Below are 18,438 nucleotides of genomic sequence, written 5' to 3' on the forward strand. Positions count from 1 at the left end.
GGCCGGGTGCACCCTCCCAGCCACCGCATCCCCTTCCCGGCCACCGCATCCCCCTCCCACGCCCGGGGCTGGGGCCTCCATGCCAGCGACCAGAGCCCACCCCATTCCCGCCCCGCCCTCAGACCCGCCCCCTCACCTACCGCGGCCAATGAGCGGCAGCTCCCCTCCCTAGGTCACGCCTACTCACTAATCTCGGCCAATGATCGGCGGCTCCCCGCGGCGGAGGCGGGGCCGTTCTTCCATCCGCCGCTTCCGCTTCCTCGGCGCGGCCGCCATGGCGCCGGTGCGCTGCCTCCTGCCGCTGCTGCCTGCCCTGGCGCTCGCCCTCGGCCCCGCCGCCGGGGAGCTGCGGCGGCCGCTGGCGCTGGGAGAGGCGGAGGAGCTGGCGGAGGAGCTGTGGGACGCGGAGGGGCTGCCCGGCGACCTGCCGGAGCTGGAACCCGAGTGCCGCCGCCTCCTGGCCGCCTTCGCCGAGGGCAGCGCGACGCTGACGGGCTGCCTGGGCCGCCGCGCCCGCCCGGTGCGGCTCTGTCAGGACTGCCACCGACACTACCGCAGCCTCCTCGCACAGTACGGCAGCATCGCCCGCGCCGTCGGGGTGCGTCCGGGGCGGGGGGCGGGTGGCGGGGGAAACGGGCGGGCGAGGGCTGGGGGCTGCCAGGCGGCCCGGGGATACGGCCCGCCACGCCCCGGTGGCGGGTTGTGGGGGAGTAGGCCTGGGCTGTTTCCTTGAGGTTTCCAGTCATGTCAGGTCTGTACCAGAGCGCAGAGAGTGAGCTGGGAGCCTCTGGGAAGCACCGCGGTCGGCGATGGCTGGCTGGTGCGGCGGCCGGGCCGGTGCTGCCGGCGTGGCTGGGGGCAGGCAGCTCTCCGTGCGGGAAAAACTCTGCTTCTCTGCGCAAGTGGAAAAACTCGAGTCGTTCTTGCTGATGTAGCAATACCCGGAGGAGCTCTCTGGCTCGCAGGTCGTTGTACGGCACTAATGAGGAAGGCTGACCGGGCTCAGTTGGCTGGTGCTTCTTGGAAAAGTGATGGGCTCTGAAGCTGTGGCGAGTGATGCACATCCTTAGTGGTGGGCTGTGTCACAGTGTTCTTGGCTCCAAAGCTGGTGGGAACATGTTGCAGCAAACTAGAAGTCCTGAGTGCTGGCTGGAGCCTGTGGACCCCACCAGTGGGAAACCTTGCCTGAAGCTGGATTGTCTGTTTACATGCTCCAGGCTCTCGATCTTTTTTTTTTTTTTTTTATTTCATTTCTTGGTGTTGGAGGTGTTTCATGGGTAGTATTGCATGCTGTTATCCAGTTTATCTATTTGTAAAAGTTAGTTCCTAGATAACATGAGGATGACAGTAGTGGATCAGATCGAAGGATCTTTGTCCGTTCTCTGATGATGGCTAGGAGTGTGTGCCCTGGTAAGAGTACAAGCAGAGAGCAAGTTTATAGCAGTATGCCACCCCGATTGTCCTTCCAGTGTAGAGTGTATTTAGAATCACTGTGATAAGAAAAATCTGTTGATCTTTAAACCTGGTTAAACTTCTGGTGCTGCAGTGTGCTGCTGCAAACGGTTTCACAAGCTCAGTTACCTGTCACTTTCTGGTGTTGATGCCTTGTCTGCCTGTTTCCCCTCACCACATCCGTGCTTGTATTGGAAAAGTGCAGGGATGTTTGTTTGGTAATTGGCCTTTCAGGGGCAAATATCTAGCCAGTGGTCTCTTGTTTTAGTTTGCAGAGGTGTAGTCTGTTTATTTGTTTCTCATATGGAAGCTGTTTTATACTAGTGACTAGGTAACGTGAAGGCAAGAAATCAAGCATGTAATTCTCTTGGGTACTTTCAGCACAATGTGTTGGCTAAGATTAGGTTGCCAGACGTATCCCAGTACTAACAATATGTATGAATGCATTGCAGCTGCTGTTCTTGAGTGCTGTCGGCCTGGGAGGGCTGGTCCAGTATGTCATCTGGAAGACACATCTATGTTAGAGACTGTTTGGCTTTACTTCTGTGTGTGGATTAACTAACCACATAAATAAATGAGCTGACCTCTTATGACCTCAGCCTGTGATTGCAAGTAATCAGATATCTGATGTTTTTATCTTTGCCATCCTGCAATAGTTATAGTGCAATGTGAAAGAAGCAGCGAAGTTTTGGACATCTCTGACTTGTAAAATCCTCCTCACTAGGCTAGGGAAACCTCTTTAAGGAATCATGTTGGTCTACTTGATTCAGTTTTGAATTTAAAGTGCTTTTTCCCACTCATGGGTCCAGCTGGTGAGGAAGCTTCACAGTTAAAGGCCTTTGTGAAGCAACCAGAGAGTTTCCCACAAAACCAACTTTCTTGCATATCTGTTTGTAATTTAGTAGAAATGAAAGCGGTTGAACGTAGGAGTTACCAGATGTGGCAATATTTGACAGTTGAGCCTCCAAAGGAAACTTCTTTTTAAAATAAACCTGTTTTAACAAAGAGAAGCAGAAACTGGATTTCTCATAAAACTCTGTAAGGAACATCTTTCTCGTTAAAGAGATTATGTTCTTATATCTCTCACGTCACTTACCAAAGAGGCTTTTGGCAGCTTTGGCAATTTTGAGGAGTGCTTAAGTCAATTTAGCAGCCAGAAACCAGAAGCTAGAGCACAGGAGTCAGCTGACCGGAGGTCATGGTTTCATATCAGTGGTTTGAGGGAGAAAATAAAGCTTTGAAGGAGAAAAAAGTAGTTCTAAATTCTGGTAGGGATACCTCCTGTTTATTCTGTAACTTCTTTTTTAGTCACTCTGGTCCAGAGAATAAGTTGCTGTAAGAGTTGTGCCTGCTTTGAGAGCGGGGTGTGTTGGGTGGCTCAGTAAGACAGATGAGGGTGGTACTGTCGCCTGGGGAGGACAAGAGCCAACTTGGACACAGGCTTGGGGGAGCGTCCATGGGCGCTGCTTTGCGAAGGACTACGTCCTACAACCAGGGATGTTGGTACAGCGGTTTTGGAGGTTGTTTTCTGTTGTTCGGGTTTGGCTTGTTTTGAGACCAGTCCATTGGTTCAGCTCCTTAAAATGCTCCTTCAGCCTAACGAGAATGACCGCATCCTTCTTTCTGAATGCATGTGCCTTGAGCTGGCTCCTGGGGGAGCAGCCCAGAAATGGACGAATATAAGCTACCTGGCAGGGCAGGCCATGCCTCTCTGCTTGCTTTTATTTTTTTTTTTTTTGCAGTCACATGCAGTCCTCAAAGACCATGTGCTGCATTGCTTGTAGTGTGAATTGAAGGATTGAAAGATTTTTATTGTTCCGTCAATTCTGCCCTGGATTCTGGAAATATCAATGTGATGCATTGTGATTATTTAGCTGTGCTTGCCTAAAATACTTGTCAAAATTTTACCTTTTGTATTTTAAACACTTGATCGCTTTTTTTTGTTGTTTTCTTTTTCTTCTAGAATTCTTCCGAGAGCCACAATTGTGCCAAAAGCATCTTGACCTCAGACAGGTTGCAGATAGTCGTGACCCTTTCGGAGTTCTTTAACGAAACCTGGGAGACAGCCAACTGTGCAAGTATGTGACTCGTTCTGTAGCTTTCATGCTACTGTTATGACTTAGCCCCTAAAATTTGCACAGGTCAGAATTGTATTTATTTGTTTAAATACAGTCAGTAGATAACACAAAAATCCCAAACTAGAGCCACTCCAATGAAGGGTAGCAGAGCTTTTTAGTCTGTAAGGCATAGTGCCAAAATCTGAGGGCACTAGCCTGTCAGAAAACTTAGTTGTTATATAAATATTTCTTTTAGGCTATTCTTTCAAAAGGTAGTGTCCTGGTTCTGGTGGGGATAGGGTTCATTTTCACAAGAAGCTGGGACGGGACACAGCTGGTAGGCTGACCCACACTAGCCAAAGGGGTATTGGATACCATGTGGTGCTGTGCTAAGTATATAGCTGGAAGAGGGGGCTTATCCCAACTCCCATCCGTGAGCAGTAGTACATTAATTGAGTTTTATATATTCCTTTATCAGTATTGTTGTTGTCATTTTCCTCTTTCCTGTGCTGTTCTGTTAAACTGCCTTTATCACAACCCACGAGTTTTGCCTTTTTCTTCCAATTCTCCTGTCTCTGCCGGGGAGGGGAGTGAGTGAGCGACTGTATGGTTCTTTTTGCTGGCTGGGGCTAAACCACGACAGGTAGTCATGTCAGTTTTCTTTTTGATCTACAGACCTTGCTGGAGACTTTCCTTGGCTTCATTGTGGTTTCTTCTATTTTTTTTTTCTGTCTTCCCATTTTTTTAAAAACTGACATAAGACGCTTTTCCTTGTTTGTTAGTGAAGTCAGTAACTCTGGAATGCTTACACATTGAACAGTATCTGCCTCCGCAGCCATTCTTTTTATCTCATTTTATGGGTGGAAGGTGTTCCTGTATCTCACCATCCCCGTGCTGACGGTGCTGTGCCACGCTTACAGCTAAAGTATGGCTTTTTGCCATTGCCCTGGTGCGGGAAGGGGGACCCTACACTAATAGGTGCACTAAAAACAGAGGGAGTAGCGCTATGGAGTTGAGTGTTAAAGACGCTGGGTTTGCTGCAGAGTTCCTTGACAGCCCAGAAGAGTTTGTTTCCATTTGTGAGTCTGGGCTGTATGAGGACTGAGAAGGCAGTGCAGGAGGAGCTCTGTGGTCTATGTTCTCCTGCCGTGCTTAGCTTGTGACCTGTGTGCTGCCTGCCCAATGTCCAGTTGAATGCTCGCCCTCAGCACTGATAGTGCTTCCTTCTTTCGGGAGAGTTTTCTAGTATCTCGGCTTGCTCTCATGGTGCAGTTGCTGAACATCTAAATTCCCAAACGACTGTTGTTTTCAAGGGTCTGTATGATTAGAGCACCTGAAGTGGGGTGGGATGGATGGAAACAGTAGCATGGTAGGGTTGAGCCTGTGACTGGGAGGAAAGACACAGAGCTCCCCTCAAAGCTGGTGAAATGGCCAGCTCTTTTCTTTAAGAAAAATAACCTACGCTCTCATTCTGCCGTTGTATCCATGGTCTAGCTGTTTCCTGGACACTCTCTATTTCATCTCCACTGCCGGTGCTTCTGCTTTTGCATAATGGCTGTTACTGTTGCTGGGCAAAGCCAGATTTGCAGGGTAGAAAATAAAAGTAATGCCTTGTTTTATCTTAAAGTCCAAAGATAATTCAGACCCCCTCTTCAGAAAGCTCTTGATAATAGTCTTCATCTTTCACTTAATCAAGGCCAGTTAATTCTGAAATATGTTCTCGATGCAGGGTTAGGTCAGCAGGTCTGAGACATCAATGGCAGGCAGATAAGGAAACCGCAGTGCTGACTAGACCTGTCTTTTATAGTCAAGAGCTCTTTTTGCAGGAGTGGAGTGTCTGGGGCTTGTCGGCTATGGAAATGTTAGAAATTAGAATATCCTGATGTTTTTCTTTCTCTTTGACAGATTGTTTAAAGAACAGCAGTGAGGGATTATCAAATTCTACTGTAGAATTCCTGGATTTATTCAATAAATCTCTGACATGTTTTGAACATAACCTTCAGGTATTTATGCTGTGTATTTAAGAGAAGCACTAAATCCTCTAATTGCTAGCAAAATCTTCTGTGTGCTGAATAAACTGCAGATGCATATTAAGCAAATAGACTGCCTATTTGTCACAAACTCAGGTGAGTTTGTGAATTTTAGGCAGCTAAAGCAATGATCTGTAAAATGCAGATGTTTACAGATTGAGAGCCTAAAATTAATTCTAATTGATATTCACCTTGACTTCATTTTGTGTGTAATTGCAGTGCTACTTCACATCAGAATTTCTGAGTTCACAACAGTTGATAATTATATAGTAAGAAACATGCATGCTGGAAGTCTCTTTTTCTACCTCTTTGGAGAACTGTTGTCTTCTGAGTTAACAATTCAATCTTTAAATAGCCTTTTGATAGTATAGACTAGTTCAGAAAGACCAGTACCTTAAATCATTGTAACAATTCTTTTGACTAGTAAAATTATGGGTAGACAACATTTGTCTGTGTTGCAAAGGCAATTTAATTCACTTAGTGAAACAAATGTGGTAATTGTCCTCAGAGAAAATGCCCTAAGAAACTGCGTATTCCATTTTAGTCGGAAACTGGCCAAGTTCTGGGATCATTCAATGGTGAAAATGGGAAATGATGGGTATGAAACAATCTCTGAGGAAACTAACTGGGTTTGTTTTGGTTTTTTTTTTTTTTTAAATTATTAATGATTTTTAGGAAATGTGCCGAAATGTGCCTTTACAGGCCGTGGCCAGGAGCTGTGAGGACTGGCCTATTGATCAGTTCAGTGTCTGAACTAGGGCTTAACCCAGTGGTCAGTGGGTAGCTGGTAGAACCATTACTGGGTTAGAATATCTTTAGAGATTGCAGTTTTGTTTTCAAGTGTGTCATATTGCATTTGGGGGTGGTGAAGGCCACAAATGAAAAGGATTACTTATTATGGCAAAGTCTGTCCCTGTCAGTACAGCTCAGCAGTAACAACAGTTACTTCTTAGGTATGGGCAAAGGAAAACCAAAACACAGTATTAAGGAACCTGATCTCTGGCTCCAGAATAACATTTAATTACTGGTATTTATTTATTTTTTTTTTCTCCTTCTGGGAACTGGTACTTTAAAAATTAGTCTCTTTTTTTTTTTTTTTTAAAAAAAAAAAAAGCTGCTAGTTCAGGGAACAGTTTGAGATGCATGATCTGCAGGAAATGGATCCTGTCCCTACTGAATTAGAGTTGGTCCCTTTTCCTCCTGCATTCTCATGTGAGTTGTCTGTCTGGGCCTCTACTCCATCTAGGATGCTAGAAACCTGGATTTTGGTTCAAACTTGACTCCAGTTTTGAAGGTTGGTTATTTTTCTTTTTATAATGCCTTAAAACTCTATATGAATGCTGTTTTATAACCCTAGGGACAAGCCATCTATCTGTCACCAAATAACTATACAGAAGTATGTAAAAACTGCAACGAAACCTACAAAATGTTGAATGACCTGTATAACAACTTGCAAAGGATGAACAGGCAAGGTGGAGAGTCTGGGCACTCCGCGCACTTGTGTATCGACGTGGAGGATGCAGTAAGTATTTATTAATACTCAACGGAGAGGCCTTGTCATGGAGGTCTTTATTAACCTGAGCAGTTTGTGCTTGTCTTGCTAGGGATTGCCTTTTCCCTTTCAGTGTGGGAGGGTGCGAGCGGCACTACCTTTGTCTGGCTGATGTCGCCAGGGGAAGAAGTTATTTCGGATCTCGGTGGGGCTATCTCGCTCTGTCCTGTCCTCAGTCAGTGCAGCAGGAGCGTGACTGAAGCTCCTGATCACCCCAGTGCGTTCCAGTTGGAGTAGCTGCACTTTAATTTCTTGTTACCGTGAAGGGGATGGGTTTAAAAAAAAAAATTAGAAGAAAAATCTCTTAATCTTCTGGCTTTTAATGCAAAGCTTTACTGCTATTGTTCTAGCCAGTGTAATAATTGATTCCTTATTAGAGCAGCTGTTTCTGGGGGTCCTCAGCATTGGTGACATATGTTTGGATAAAGCTGTGTTGTATTGTGGGGTTTTAAGTGGCTGGGCAAAAGGAGCATTGTCGAAAATGTGGGATTAGCCCTGTCCCCGCAGGCTGTCAGTGAGTTCTCTGGGAAACAAGCATGTGGCAATGTCTACAGTATATCTGAGCGTAGTCTGCTTTTGGAGCTCATGAAAGTTTTGATGTGAAATCTCAGCTCTGTTGAAATTGTCTGTTTCTACATTTTCAGGGGTTTGCGTGCTTTTAAGGGGAGATCTGTTGTTTTCTGTGATCATATTTGAACACTTGCACGTCTTGAGGCCTGAGTGTTTGCCATGCTGTGCAGCAGATGTGCACGTGCTTGCTCTCATGCCTTGCTTATTTTTTTCTTGTAGATGAACATCACTCGGAAGCTTTGGAGCAGGACTTTCAACTGTTCTGTTCCCTGCAGTGATACGGTCCCAGTGATTGCGGTTTCCTCCTTTATCCTCTTCCTACCTATTGTTTTTTATCTTAGCAGCTTCCTTCACTCGAAGCAGAAGAAGCGGATCCTCATTTTGCGTAAGTGACAGTGCTGGCGTTTCGCCATTAGAGTCGGGTGGTGCCAGGGACTTGCTTGGCTCTCGTGGGAGAGGGGGCCCAGCCAGATCCGCCTGCAGCTGTGCTGACGGCGCTAATAGCGACTATTAGTCTGCTGCTGTCCCCTGAAGAAGGGCGGTAAAGAGCTTCAGCCATATCTTTTCATTAAAGTTTCTGGATGTGAATGGAAAGCTGTTTGCAAGTCTGCGTCAGATAAATAGAGGGAGTGGAGAGACTAGTTTTGTGGAATTCTTTGTGTTTAATTTTCATATAATTTTTCCCTTTCTAGCCAAGCGCATCCAGTCAAATGCCAGTCTTGTGAATATCCAAGAAAAATACAGCTGAGCTGCAAAACAAAACCTGAGAACTGCTGCTGGTATACAGTGGGTACAATTGTGTTGGAATGAGGCCGGCACAAAAGAGGAGTTAATTATGGTTTAGCGTAATGATACAGAGCAACACAAGTTAAACAAAATGCTGTCTGACTTCTAAGCGAGGATATTAACAAACATGACAAGGCAGGGCTGTGTGACACTGTATGGACTCTGGTTTTGAAAAATCTGTGGGTTTTTTTCAGTCTCGGGCTGAAGCTGGTGTTTTTCTGTTTCTAAGCTTTTGTACTTCTCATCAATAGAATAGCTACGCTTCCGTTGCATGGTGTTTTTCCATATTTATCATATTTGTTTCACAGAAAACTGAGATTCTGAATCTTTTGGAGGTGATTTACATAGACAGACAAAACTTGAAATAATATTTGATGTTCCTGCTTGAAACATTATGTTTAATTTCACATAATATTCAGTCTTGCCAGACTTGGGATGTACAGGAAATCTTTAAAAAAGAAAAAGTTCTCATCTTTCCTATACTGATTTAAAGTGATGCTGCTGGTATCTGTTTAAAAAAAAAAAAAACCCAACCAAAAAAACAAAACGAAAAGGCTTGAAATATGCAGAGAAAGTGATAATATATAATGTCCAAAGCCAGCAACAGAAGCAACAGAACTGCCAGTGCTAGACTTGAATGGTAATCATTGATGACTACAGTATTCAGTTATCTCTGAAACAGGTGACGTATTTAGTCATTTGCACACTTCAACCACTAAAATCATTGCTTTCCAAATGTTACATTTTCAGACGCTTATTTTAGATGTCTGCTTTGGTTAACTGAATGCTTCACTATTTGTTTGTTGTGTTATTTCCTTTAACTTTTAATTATAAAGGGTTTTTTTTTTGTTTATTTGTTGTTTTTGTAGAGAAGTGAGGTAAAGTCAAGTCACTGGAGATGCCGAATTTCCTGGTCTAGAGCTTGCCATGGCTTAATACAGAGGTGTTTACAGGAACTTTGTAGGGGAAAAGTTACCTTTTCTGGATAATATGTATTTTAGTGGTAAATGAACCAGAGGGTTCTCTAATTTAAAAACTGTCCTGAAGGACAATGAAGACACTGTGTTGGGAATTGATGACTTTCAAGAAACAGTTCCAAAAATAAGGCCTGTGAAATAGATGAATGTAAACAGATTGAAGCTTGCAGATTCCCAAAGCTGATGGAGAAATTGGTACAATAACTGCGGGGATGGATAGTGCTCCTGACAGGCTGTGGGCACAGTGCGACAGCTGCAGCAATACCGACGGTTCGGTTTGGTTATGATAGTCCTGATACGGGAGAGTGGTGGGCTTGAAACGATTTATGGCTGTACTTGAGGCTCATGAATGCCAGAGTCTTTGCCGACACTTTTAAATGTGTTTTCTAACCGTGAGATAAAAATGAAGGGCCATTACGAAGCAGCCATTATAAAAAAACCTGAAGTTTCTCTTGGAATCTGTGTGTCTGATGTCTGTCAAAAACCCCCGTGAAACAGTCTTACGTATTTGACTTGCTTTGGAGCCTAGAATGTTATATTTTTCCTTTGCACTAAGGCTCAAATAAATATATAACAATGTAACAAAACACTCCTAAAGGTCAAGGCATTGGTTTTCTTGTTTTTCTTGTCTTTTTTTTTTTTGGTGTGTTTTTTTTCTGAGTTAGGACATACTGCCAGTTTTAAAGGCAAGTTGACAGTATGTTTAATAGTAAGTGAAATACTGTGTTAGTGATTGGTCCCACCCACACGATTACCTTTTTGTATTTTATCACTGAGAAGCGTTTATCTCCCTTTGTTAAACATGTGAATTACTAGGTCAACAGTCAGGTTGTTTTACATCGTTTATGATAATAGTAAACTGTGTTTCTCTCACTTATTACGTAAAGTTACCTTCTTGTGGCTGGGAGAGGCATGCTGCCTTTAAAAAAAAAAAAAGATTATTTTTTTATGTCTCTTATTCTTAAACTTCAACTTTCTGGGACTTATTCAGCTGCCTGCTCTAATAGCATTACATTGATTTGGGACATCATATGATTGAGAGCTGTTCAAAGCAATCTTTCATTCGCGCAGATAAAGCCAGTTTGTATGCGCAGCATTTCAGAACGACGGCTTTTATACTGTAAGCAGTGGCTTTTTGAGCACATTCATGTTAAGTAGGTCTGAAAGTCATTACTTTTGGATATGGTGGTTAAGCACTTTAAAAAAAAAAATAAATTAAAAAATCAGCTTTTCTTATTTTCCTGGCTGCTAAGCCAAACGGAAATACTCATGTGACTTTTGTTGTTTTTTATTTTAAAGCAGCAGTAAAGTTTACACTTGAGATTTTTAATATTACATCTACTATTTTCTTCTCTTTTTTTTTTTTCTTTCCACCCGACTTTGTACTACTAACCTTCTTTACACAGTGTTATTTTTGGTGGGATATTTCATATATAAATCGGTTGAATCCTCTTTGTACTCTGTTTCCTAGCGAAATGTTTGAAGCACACAGACTGTGTTGAAGGAGAACTAGAATTCTTTTTGCTGCTAGTCTTTCATCTTGGTTTATTTTTGCCTTTTTGGCATTGTATGTACTAAACAGGGCGATCTTTGAAATATTAGTTGTTTGTATCTTTTTGTGCAAATAAAGATTTCTTACTGTGGGGTGGCACTTTGGTTCATATTTATACTTGCTAGGAAGCCTCTATACACGGAAAGTCAGCTCTAATAAAGATTGTCAATAAACAGTGAACAGTGTGGTTACTTAATTGCTTCATTTATAGTAGTTTTGTACCCCTGCTGTTCTGGGTTTGTGTTCGGAAGCACCTGCTTATTATTCCTCATTATGCCATTTGCAGGAAAACAGCATCAGAAGGATGTTTTCAAAGCAGCGCTGCGCTGAATTGCAGAATAAATGAACTGCAACTGCTGGGAAAGGGGGGAGTTTCAGCTCGGTCTGAGCTGCTGAAGCCTAGGGAAAGGCTTCCGCTAGTTGCAACAGGGTTTCTTGGATGGGCGCGCGTGAGTAAGGCTGGCGGGGACAACTTGCTGTCTCTGTGGGGAGGCTTTTGGTTGCCTGCACTGGCCACTCTTTCAGCTTCAGCAGCTGTGTTGGATTGCTGTTGAGCTGGAAGATTTCTTTAAAAATGGCAGTGCAGTGCCTCACCATGGGGAGAGGCGAGCGTCTCGCCTGATGGTAGTAGCCTTGTCCAGCAGCAGTTGGATATGGCTGTCTCAAAGGCAAATTTAAATCTCAGTGCGTCGTTTGCAAGGCTGGGAAAGTTGTAATGCCAGTGTGTGAGGTGCGGCTTCAGCTGGAAAACTAGGAACTGGTTGCCTGTATGCTTGGGAGAGGAACTTGAAAGGGGGTAAGCACAGGAGAAGGGAAAGTAGGAAGCGGGGAATGTTTACCCGATAGAGTAATTGAAGGTGGGAATGCGGGTCTGTAAACACACTCAGAACAAAGTGGTTTGGAGGGGGAGGCTGACAAAGTTCACGGGTGGTTGAAAGAGCTGGAGGAAAGAGGGTACAAATGGGGACTTGATTGCAGGTGAGTTGGGAAGGGGAGACTCTGGCTCCTTGGTGGAAGTGAGGTTGGGGTGCTGGCAGCAGGAAGAAGGACCAGCTGAGCCTAGTTCCCCCACTGGTCTGTGATGGGACACGCATGTGGGCTACCTGTGCAGGTCGGGAAGGGGAGCAAGTAGTGGGATGGCAAGAAGGACTTGCTTCAGTTACTCAAAAGCAACCGCTTTCTTCTGGGAAGGTGCCTGCATTGTGTGGTGCTGTGGATGGTGTTGGGGTAATCTTGGTTCAAAGCCTCTTTACAAAGCTCCTGTTCTATTTCGAGCTGAGTGAAGGCTTCTGTTTAGCACTAGACAGGGTACTTTTTCTTTAAAATATATGAAAAAAATAATTGGGTTTTTATTTTGTGTGTGTGTGTAATGGCTGCTTTTTCCATCTTTATTAAATGCCTGCTGCAATCACAAAATGGCTTGTTTCCCAATGTTTTGTTTCTGATGCTGTCCAGTTAATCAAGTATCATCAAATCTTCTTGCATTTCTGCTGATTTATACATTAATTTTAATGCCCTGAATATAGAGCTTCTCTGGAATGATAGCTTGTGTGATCAGCAAAGTCACTGTACTCCTAATCAGAACGTATGGGTAACTTACCAATTTTTGTTCTTATTTTATTGTGAATTTTCCTTCTGGGACTGGCATAAGCATTTTTAGCCTGATTTTCGTTAAGTTTGTGCAGGGTGCATCTTCTGTGTTTTTGCCAGTGTAAAAAGTTACACGTTTGGAAGAGCAGAGCGAATAAATTCTGCAACTTCTCTGAAGCGTTACTTCTCCCAGCACTGCAATCGGTGTCTGTTGCTACTTGCCGGAGTCAGCCAGGGTGGTTTGTGTGCAAGCAGTAGCTTTGTGTTATGCTGAGAGTTGAAATGCGGTTGCTGTTGTGGAGACCCTGGTCTAACCTGAGGCAAAAATAACAAGTAAAGGAAGAAAATGGGAGATGGTGTGATTGATGACCAGAGCCAGTTGTGTGATAACCTTTTCCAAGTGCAGGTGTTTAATACAGAGATGCCAGTGTCTCTGGTGGCCGTCGGGAGGGTTTCTGGCATGATCCGTACCCAGGGGTGGCTGTGGGCTTTGGGAGCTGCCTGACCAGTGTCTTCTGCTATGGCACACAGCTTCAACGCTTTGCATCTGCTCTGCTTGAAAGATGGTGCTGCTCCAAACTGTTTTCCTCCAGCATCTGAGGAGGCACTTTTGATGTGGTCTTGATAATGTGGACGTGTGGGAGCACCACAAGCATCCACGCTTCTCTGGAGATGCAGTGGGCTAAGATGGACCTTCATAGCTCGCACAGATTAGAGGTGAGGGAAGAGGGAGGTTTTTGTTACTTCCAGCCTTACACAGAGAAGAAAAAGCTGCAATTTTCCCCCAGATAAAACAACTTCCCCGCCTCTGTGTCCTGCTGAATCCTTGCTTTGATGTATTTGTGTAAGATGTGCGGGACGGGACCTTGCTTACTGCAAATGTCACCGGTGTTTTACAGGGGCTCTCCACTCTACATGGACGTAGACAAAGTGCTGAGGGGAGGCTCTTTGGTGCTGGGGAGCACTTTGCTTTCACCTAAACCTTAGCCATGTTTCTTCTCCTCCTGTCAGTCCTACTTTGAGACCCACAGAGGTCATCTAGTCCAAGTCCCTGCTCAAGCAGTGAGAAAAGGAGGCAGAGGGGAGACCTTCTTGCTCTCCACAAGGGTGTATAGAGGTGGGGATCGGTCTCTTCTCCCACGTGACAGGTGATAGGACAAGAGGAAATGGCCTCAAGTTGCGCCAGGGGAGGTTTAGACTGGATATTAGGAAAAATTTTTACACTGAAAGGGTTATCAAGCATTGGAACAGGCTGCCCAGGGAAGTGGTTGAGGCACCATCCCTGGAGGTATTTAGAAGATGGGTAGACATAGTGCTTAGAGATGTGGTTTAGTGATGTTTTTTGTCAGAGTTAGGTTGATGGTTGGACTAGATGACCTGAAAGGTCCCTTCCAACCCAGGCAATTCTATGATCTCCAAAGTTGGATCAAGTTGCTCCTACTCATTTCTCTGAGCTGTGGCGAGGATAGTGCCAGGGAACTGGCACTGTGGGGAAGGAATATGGGAATGCTCTGTAGTCTAGTGTAGCTTTGAAAGGAGCCTGCTGCTTGAAGCGTCAGCTAGGTTTGGGCTTTTTTGCTTCTGTATATCTTCCTGGCAAACAGGACCAGGCAGAATAGGGCTGATGGGGTGGCAGGGAGGGCAGGGACGCTGCTGCGATATTTGGCGGAGTCAGGGACGCAAAGTTGCATTGGGTAAACTGCTAATGATTTGTTTTTAAAAATAACTGAATGAGCTATGATGGAATTAAGTTAAATAGTTAAATGAACTCTGAAATCTTCCCCTACTCCCATCTGAGGTGAAAATATTGGAAAGCTCTTTCAAATATTTAATAAAAGAGACTCGCTTGCTAGTAGCTCCGTTGAAGTTTTAACTTTTAATACTGAAAATTCCCCTCTGGTGCCAGCACAGTAAGTATCATGGATTGCTGCAATTAAACAAGTGCCTTAAGTTATTCATAATACTCTTTCTGGGCAGCATTCCCACCTGCTTAATCTGTGCTATACAAGCATTTATTAGAACTGACTGTTGAAAAACGCCAAGCTAAATCGGACGTTAAAAAAAAAAACCCACAAATCAATATGATGCCCTGAACTGGTTTAATATGTCTTTCCTCTTCAATAATCCTACGCGTTACTGATTTATTTGCTGTAATGAACATGCCATTCAACCGAAACAAGATTAGCCGCTTAAACCACAGCATTAAGCACGGAGCAACTTTAATGCTGCTTTATGTTTCATTGTAATGCTCGGCACTTACGGTGTTGTCTCTTTCTCCCCTCTGCCATAAAGAGTTTGTGTGAGGATCACAAAGGGCTCCGGAGTGGGGTTTTGTTAAAGCATTCGAAGCAGTAAATTTGAGTCGGGGTTGCAACACAGCACCTCCTTCATCCGAACCTAAGGGGAACCAAACCGGTGAGCAGGATTAATGCACGAATTTATATTCCCTGCATGAAGTAAATGGCTTATGTCAAACTGATCTAGGTTAAGACAGTGAGAACAGCCACTGGCAATGGGAATATTCCTTTGGACTTCATTCAAAAATTTTTTTTTTCCAAGCATTTGAAACAGTAGCAATTTACTGTGCTGGAGGAAAAACAAACTGCAAGGAGCGGGCGTCTTGGTTTCACAAGGAAGAGTCTTAAGATAGATGTGGTAAAGACTGAAGATTTTCAAAGGATTCTATAGAAGGGGGGCAGGGAAATATGAGCGCTACAGGTATTTTACACCTGTCTGGTGTTGTATGATGTCTAATAGAATGTCTGTTCTATTGTATAATACTGGCCAGGTGTGAAAAGTTTTAAGTTCTCCAGTTTCCAGGTAAAACCATGGGTTCTTCTCTTCCTACAACAGGGACAAGCCTCAACCGGGAGGCTGTAAAGTCAGTGGGTTTTGGTTACTGTTTCGTTCTTTCCCTCTGTTGTGAAAAGACTGCTTTAGATAACCACCTTCCCTTCTTCTTCATTAAGAAGCAAGTCGTATTTGTTAGGGCACCGGTATATTCTCCGTAGTTCTAAAAACTGCAATGAATTTTCTGTTTGCAATACAATGTTATATTTCTTTTTCTTTGGAAGGCTACAGTGAGTTGCGGGTACGTATTTCAGAAGCTCTTCGGGGTATCGCGATCAAACCCAGAATACTAAAACCAGAGAAACGAGCTTCAAAGTATTGCACAAGTGTGCTGAGTTGAGAGCAATTAGTTAGACATGTGGAAATGAGTAAAAAAATGTCAAAAGTAGTGTCTTTGCACTGTGCTGGAGTAGGTTTTCAGATGGAGGTTGTGTTTCTTCTGGTAAATGCTGCATTTCTCTAGTTGGTCAGAACAGAGAATCAAAAGTGATCTGGCAAAGGGAGAGTCGAGGGACTGAAGGCAGCTATTTCTGGAGGGGGAAAGGCACCCTGGAAGTCTGTTAAGAAGAGCAGCCTCACTTTGCGTTTCTCCATTGAAAAAAAAAAAAAAAAAAAAAAAAGCCTGAAGAAGCTTTCAGAACGTCTGCCTGAAGGGCAAGTGCTGGGATGCAGAGAGGACTGGTGAGTGTTGGCAAAGATATTGGTTTGCCAGTGATATCATGCTTTTTCATGGAAAAACAGACTCATGTGGTGAACGGAATGGAGTGCCCTGAGGGGAGCATGCATGCTTCAAAAGGAAAATACCCTCCTGAGCAGCTGGTTTAAAGTTGGTCAAGGGGTGAGAAGGAACAGTCGTGGCATTTCCCTGAAATATGCGTGCAGGGCCTTTTTTCTCTCAATTATCAGGAGCCCCCACAGCACCGTTTGCTGCTGTTGTCCAGACTGCACGGGTCTAAGTGATGCTTGTGTCTAGTCCCTGGGGTTTGGACGCTCTGCATTACAGCGGGCTGTGTCCTTAGTGCAGAGGGTGCTTTCTGTCTGCTGCAGAGATAAGCAGCCTGTGAGGAGCTGCCTTTCTTGCAGCCACTCACGTGAGTTACTTTAAGTCTGCTCATAAGCTCCCGCACTCGTATTTTATTGAAAGACCAAGTGATTTGTGTGATCTCCTAAATCACGGCGATGGAAGTGCTTGGACTGACCTGTTTGAACTCCAAGCAAGCATCAGGAGAAAGGACAGTGAGAAGAAGGAATGAGGGAGCGACAGCAAAACTGAGCAAGAGAGAGCAGGATTGAATAGTCCTGGGAAAGCCTCTGCCCTGCCTTGGCTTGTATAACGGGGGCTTATACAACACGTAACCCAACCTGACCCTGACCCTGCCAGTGCTCAGGGACTATATTTTTACTAAGATTAAGCTTTTCTTTTCTTTTCTTTCTTTTTCCTGGAACAGTTTCCTTGGCTTTTAGCTTGCTGGCTGGCTGGCATGGCCAAGGCAACCTCGCCTGTTTGTTTCTGTGATATTCAGCTGGCTGCACTCTTGCGCCCAGCTCCCCCCATGGAGTCCCACAGCAGCATCTCACCAGGGAAGGCCACTGGCAGGAGGTTCATCACCCACCAGAAATGGTGTCTGTTCTCTGCTGGTGACAGCACTGTTGGGGAAGGAAAGAAAATGCAGTAAATATAACAACCCCCTTCATTTTATCAAAGCAGGTGTAAGCTCCCGAAGTAAAATGGGTCTCTCACTGCTCAAAAGGCTACAGGACCTGCCAGAGCTCAGCTTCTCCAGCAGGCTCGGGGATTTCTGCCTTTTGGATTTTTCTTCATGGTAACGTGAGGGACTGGAGCCTCTGGCCTGAGCCTGCTGCCCGCAGCGCTGCTGCATCTTTGTGCATGGGGCGGCTGCTGGCATCTACCTTGCCAATGGTAAAGCCCAGCAGCCTGGTTTTATGCTTGCAGCTTTAAAGGGTCTTGCCCCATGTCAGCCAGGCCCACATCTGTGGTATCCGCGGGGGAACAGGTAGGACTTCTGAGGGGAAAAATGATAACCATTTTCCCCATTAGTGACTTGGGAGTCCAAATCCAGCCTTCAGAAGTGTGGTCAAGCCCACTAACCCACAGGACAGTGTAGCATCCCAAAAGCTAAGCTACTTTGAAAGCAGGACTGGGGCTCCTATGAGACTTATTTCTGAATAATATTCCTTCTTTTTCATCCATAAGGTATTTTTGAAAATACTTGGTCAAGTTCAGCATTCAAATGGTCTTTAGTTCATGTTTATCAACCTCATTTCAATTGATAGTCTCCTGTTTTTTCACTAGTGGGGCTTTGAATTTGCTTTATCCAAGGTTTGCTCTCTAGGGTATCTGAAAGGTATTACTTTTCTAGGTCACCTCTCATGGAACCCTGCTGTGCAATGGGTGGCACCCCTGAGGTTGAAAATCACAGCTCCAACTCAAACACAGGCTGTCAGGGTCAACGCAAGGGTGAGCATCCCAACATCCCTGACTGGTGCTCTGCACCCAACCATCCACAGCTTCTCCCAGACTGTTTCTTCTGGCTTTGAAATCTACAATCGACACCTTCCAGGTGTTCTCCTGTTCTCCCAGGCGTTCGTGTCACATCTCCCAGCTCTAACGTCCGTGATGTTTGCTGGTTTTTCTGGCTCCATATCATTGCGATGTGATGGAGTAACATTTGCCGTCTCAAAATGAATGGTTTCTGCACCCCGTGGTTGCTGCCCTATCTCTAATATTTGCAATCCTGATTCAAGCAGGGGTGGCCGCAGCTTCCTGCGGTTCTCACCACAATGCAAATGACTACGGCAGCTTTCCCCAAGGAAGTGTTACTCAGCGACTGCGAGGGACAGCAGAGATTCACGATCGCTAGGGTCAGAAAGCAAAGAGGAGTCCATAGCCTTAGAGGGCAAGAGGAACTATCGGAGATGAAAGCAGGTTTACCTAGACTGTCTCCCAAAGTGCTGAGCAGCACTTGCTTTAGCACAGTCTTGCAGCAAAATCGTTTTAACA

At 44.7% G+C, this 18,438-nt stretch overlaps 1 protein-coding gene across 1 annotated transcript; it reads left to right on the top strand.

Annotated features, from left to right (window-relative positions):
- Positions 1–256: 256 nt before the first annotated feature.
- Positions 257–11,156, top strand: OSTM1 (osteoclastogenesis associated transmembrane protein 1). The gene is made up of 6 exons (XM_054196306.1): positions 257–598; positions 3,416–3,530; positions 5,415–5,512; positions 6,897–7,061; positions 7,881–8,046; positions 8,354–11,156. The coding sequence occupies exons 1-6, from the start codon at positions 275–277 to the stop codon at positions 8,407–8,409; spliced, it is 924 nt and encodes a 307-aa protein (XP_054052281.1). The 5' UTR covers positions 257–274; the 3' UTR covers positions 8,410–11,156.
- The last annotated feature ends 7,282 nt before the right edge of the window (positions 11,157–18,438 follow it).

The sequence above is a fragment of the Rissa tridactyla genome, chromosome 3, assembly GCF_028500815.1.
Source record: "Rissa tridactyla isolate bRisTri1 chromosome 3, bRisTri1.patW.cur.20221130, whole genome shotgun sequence".
In the NCBI taxonomy this organism is placed as follows: Eukaryota; Metazoa; Chordata; class Aves; order Charadriiformes; family Laridae; genus Rissa; species Rissa tridactyla.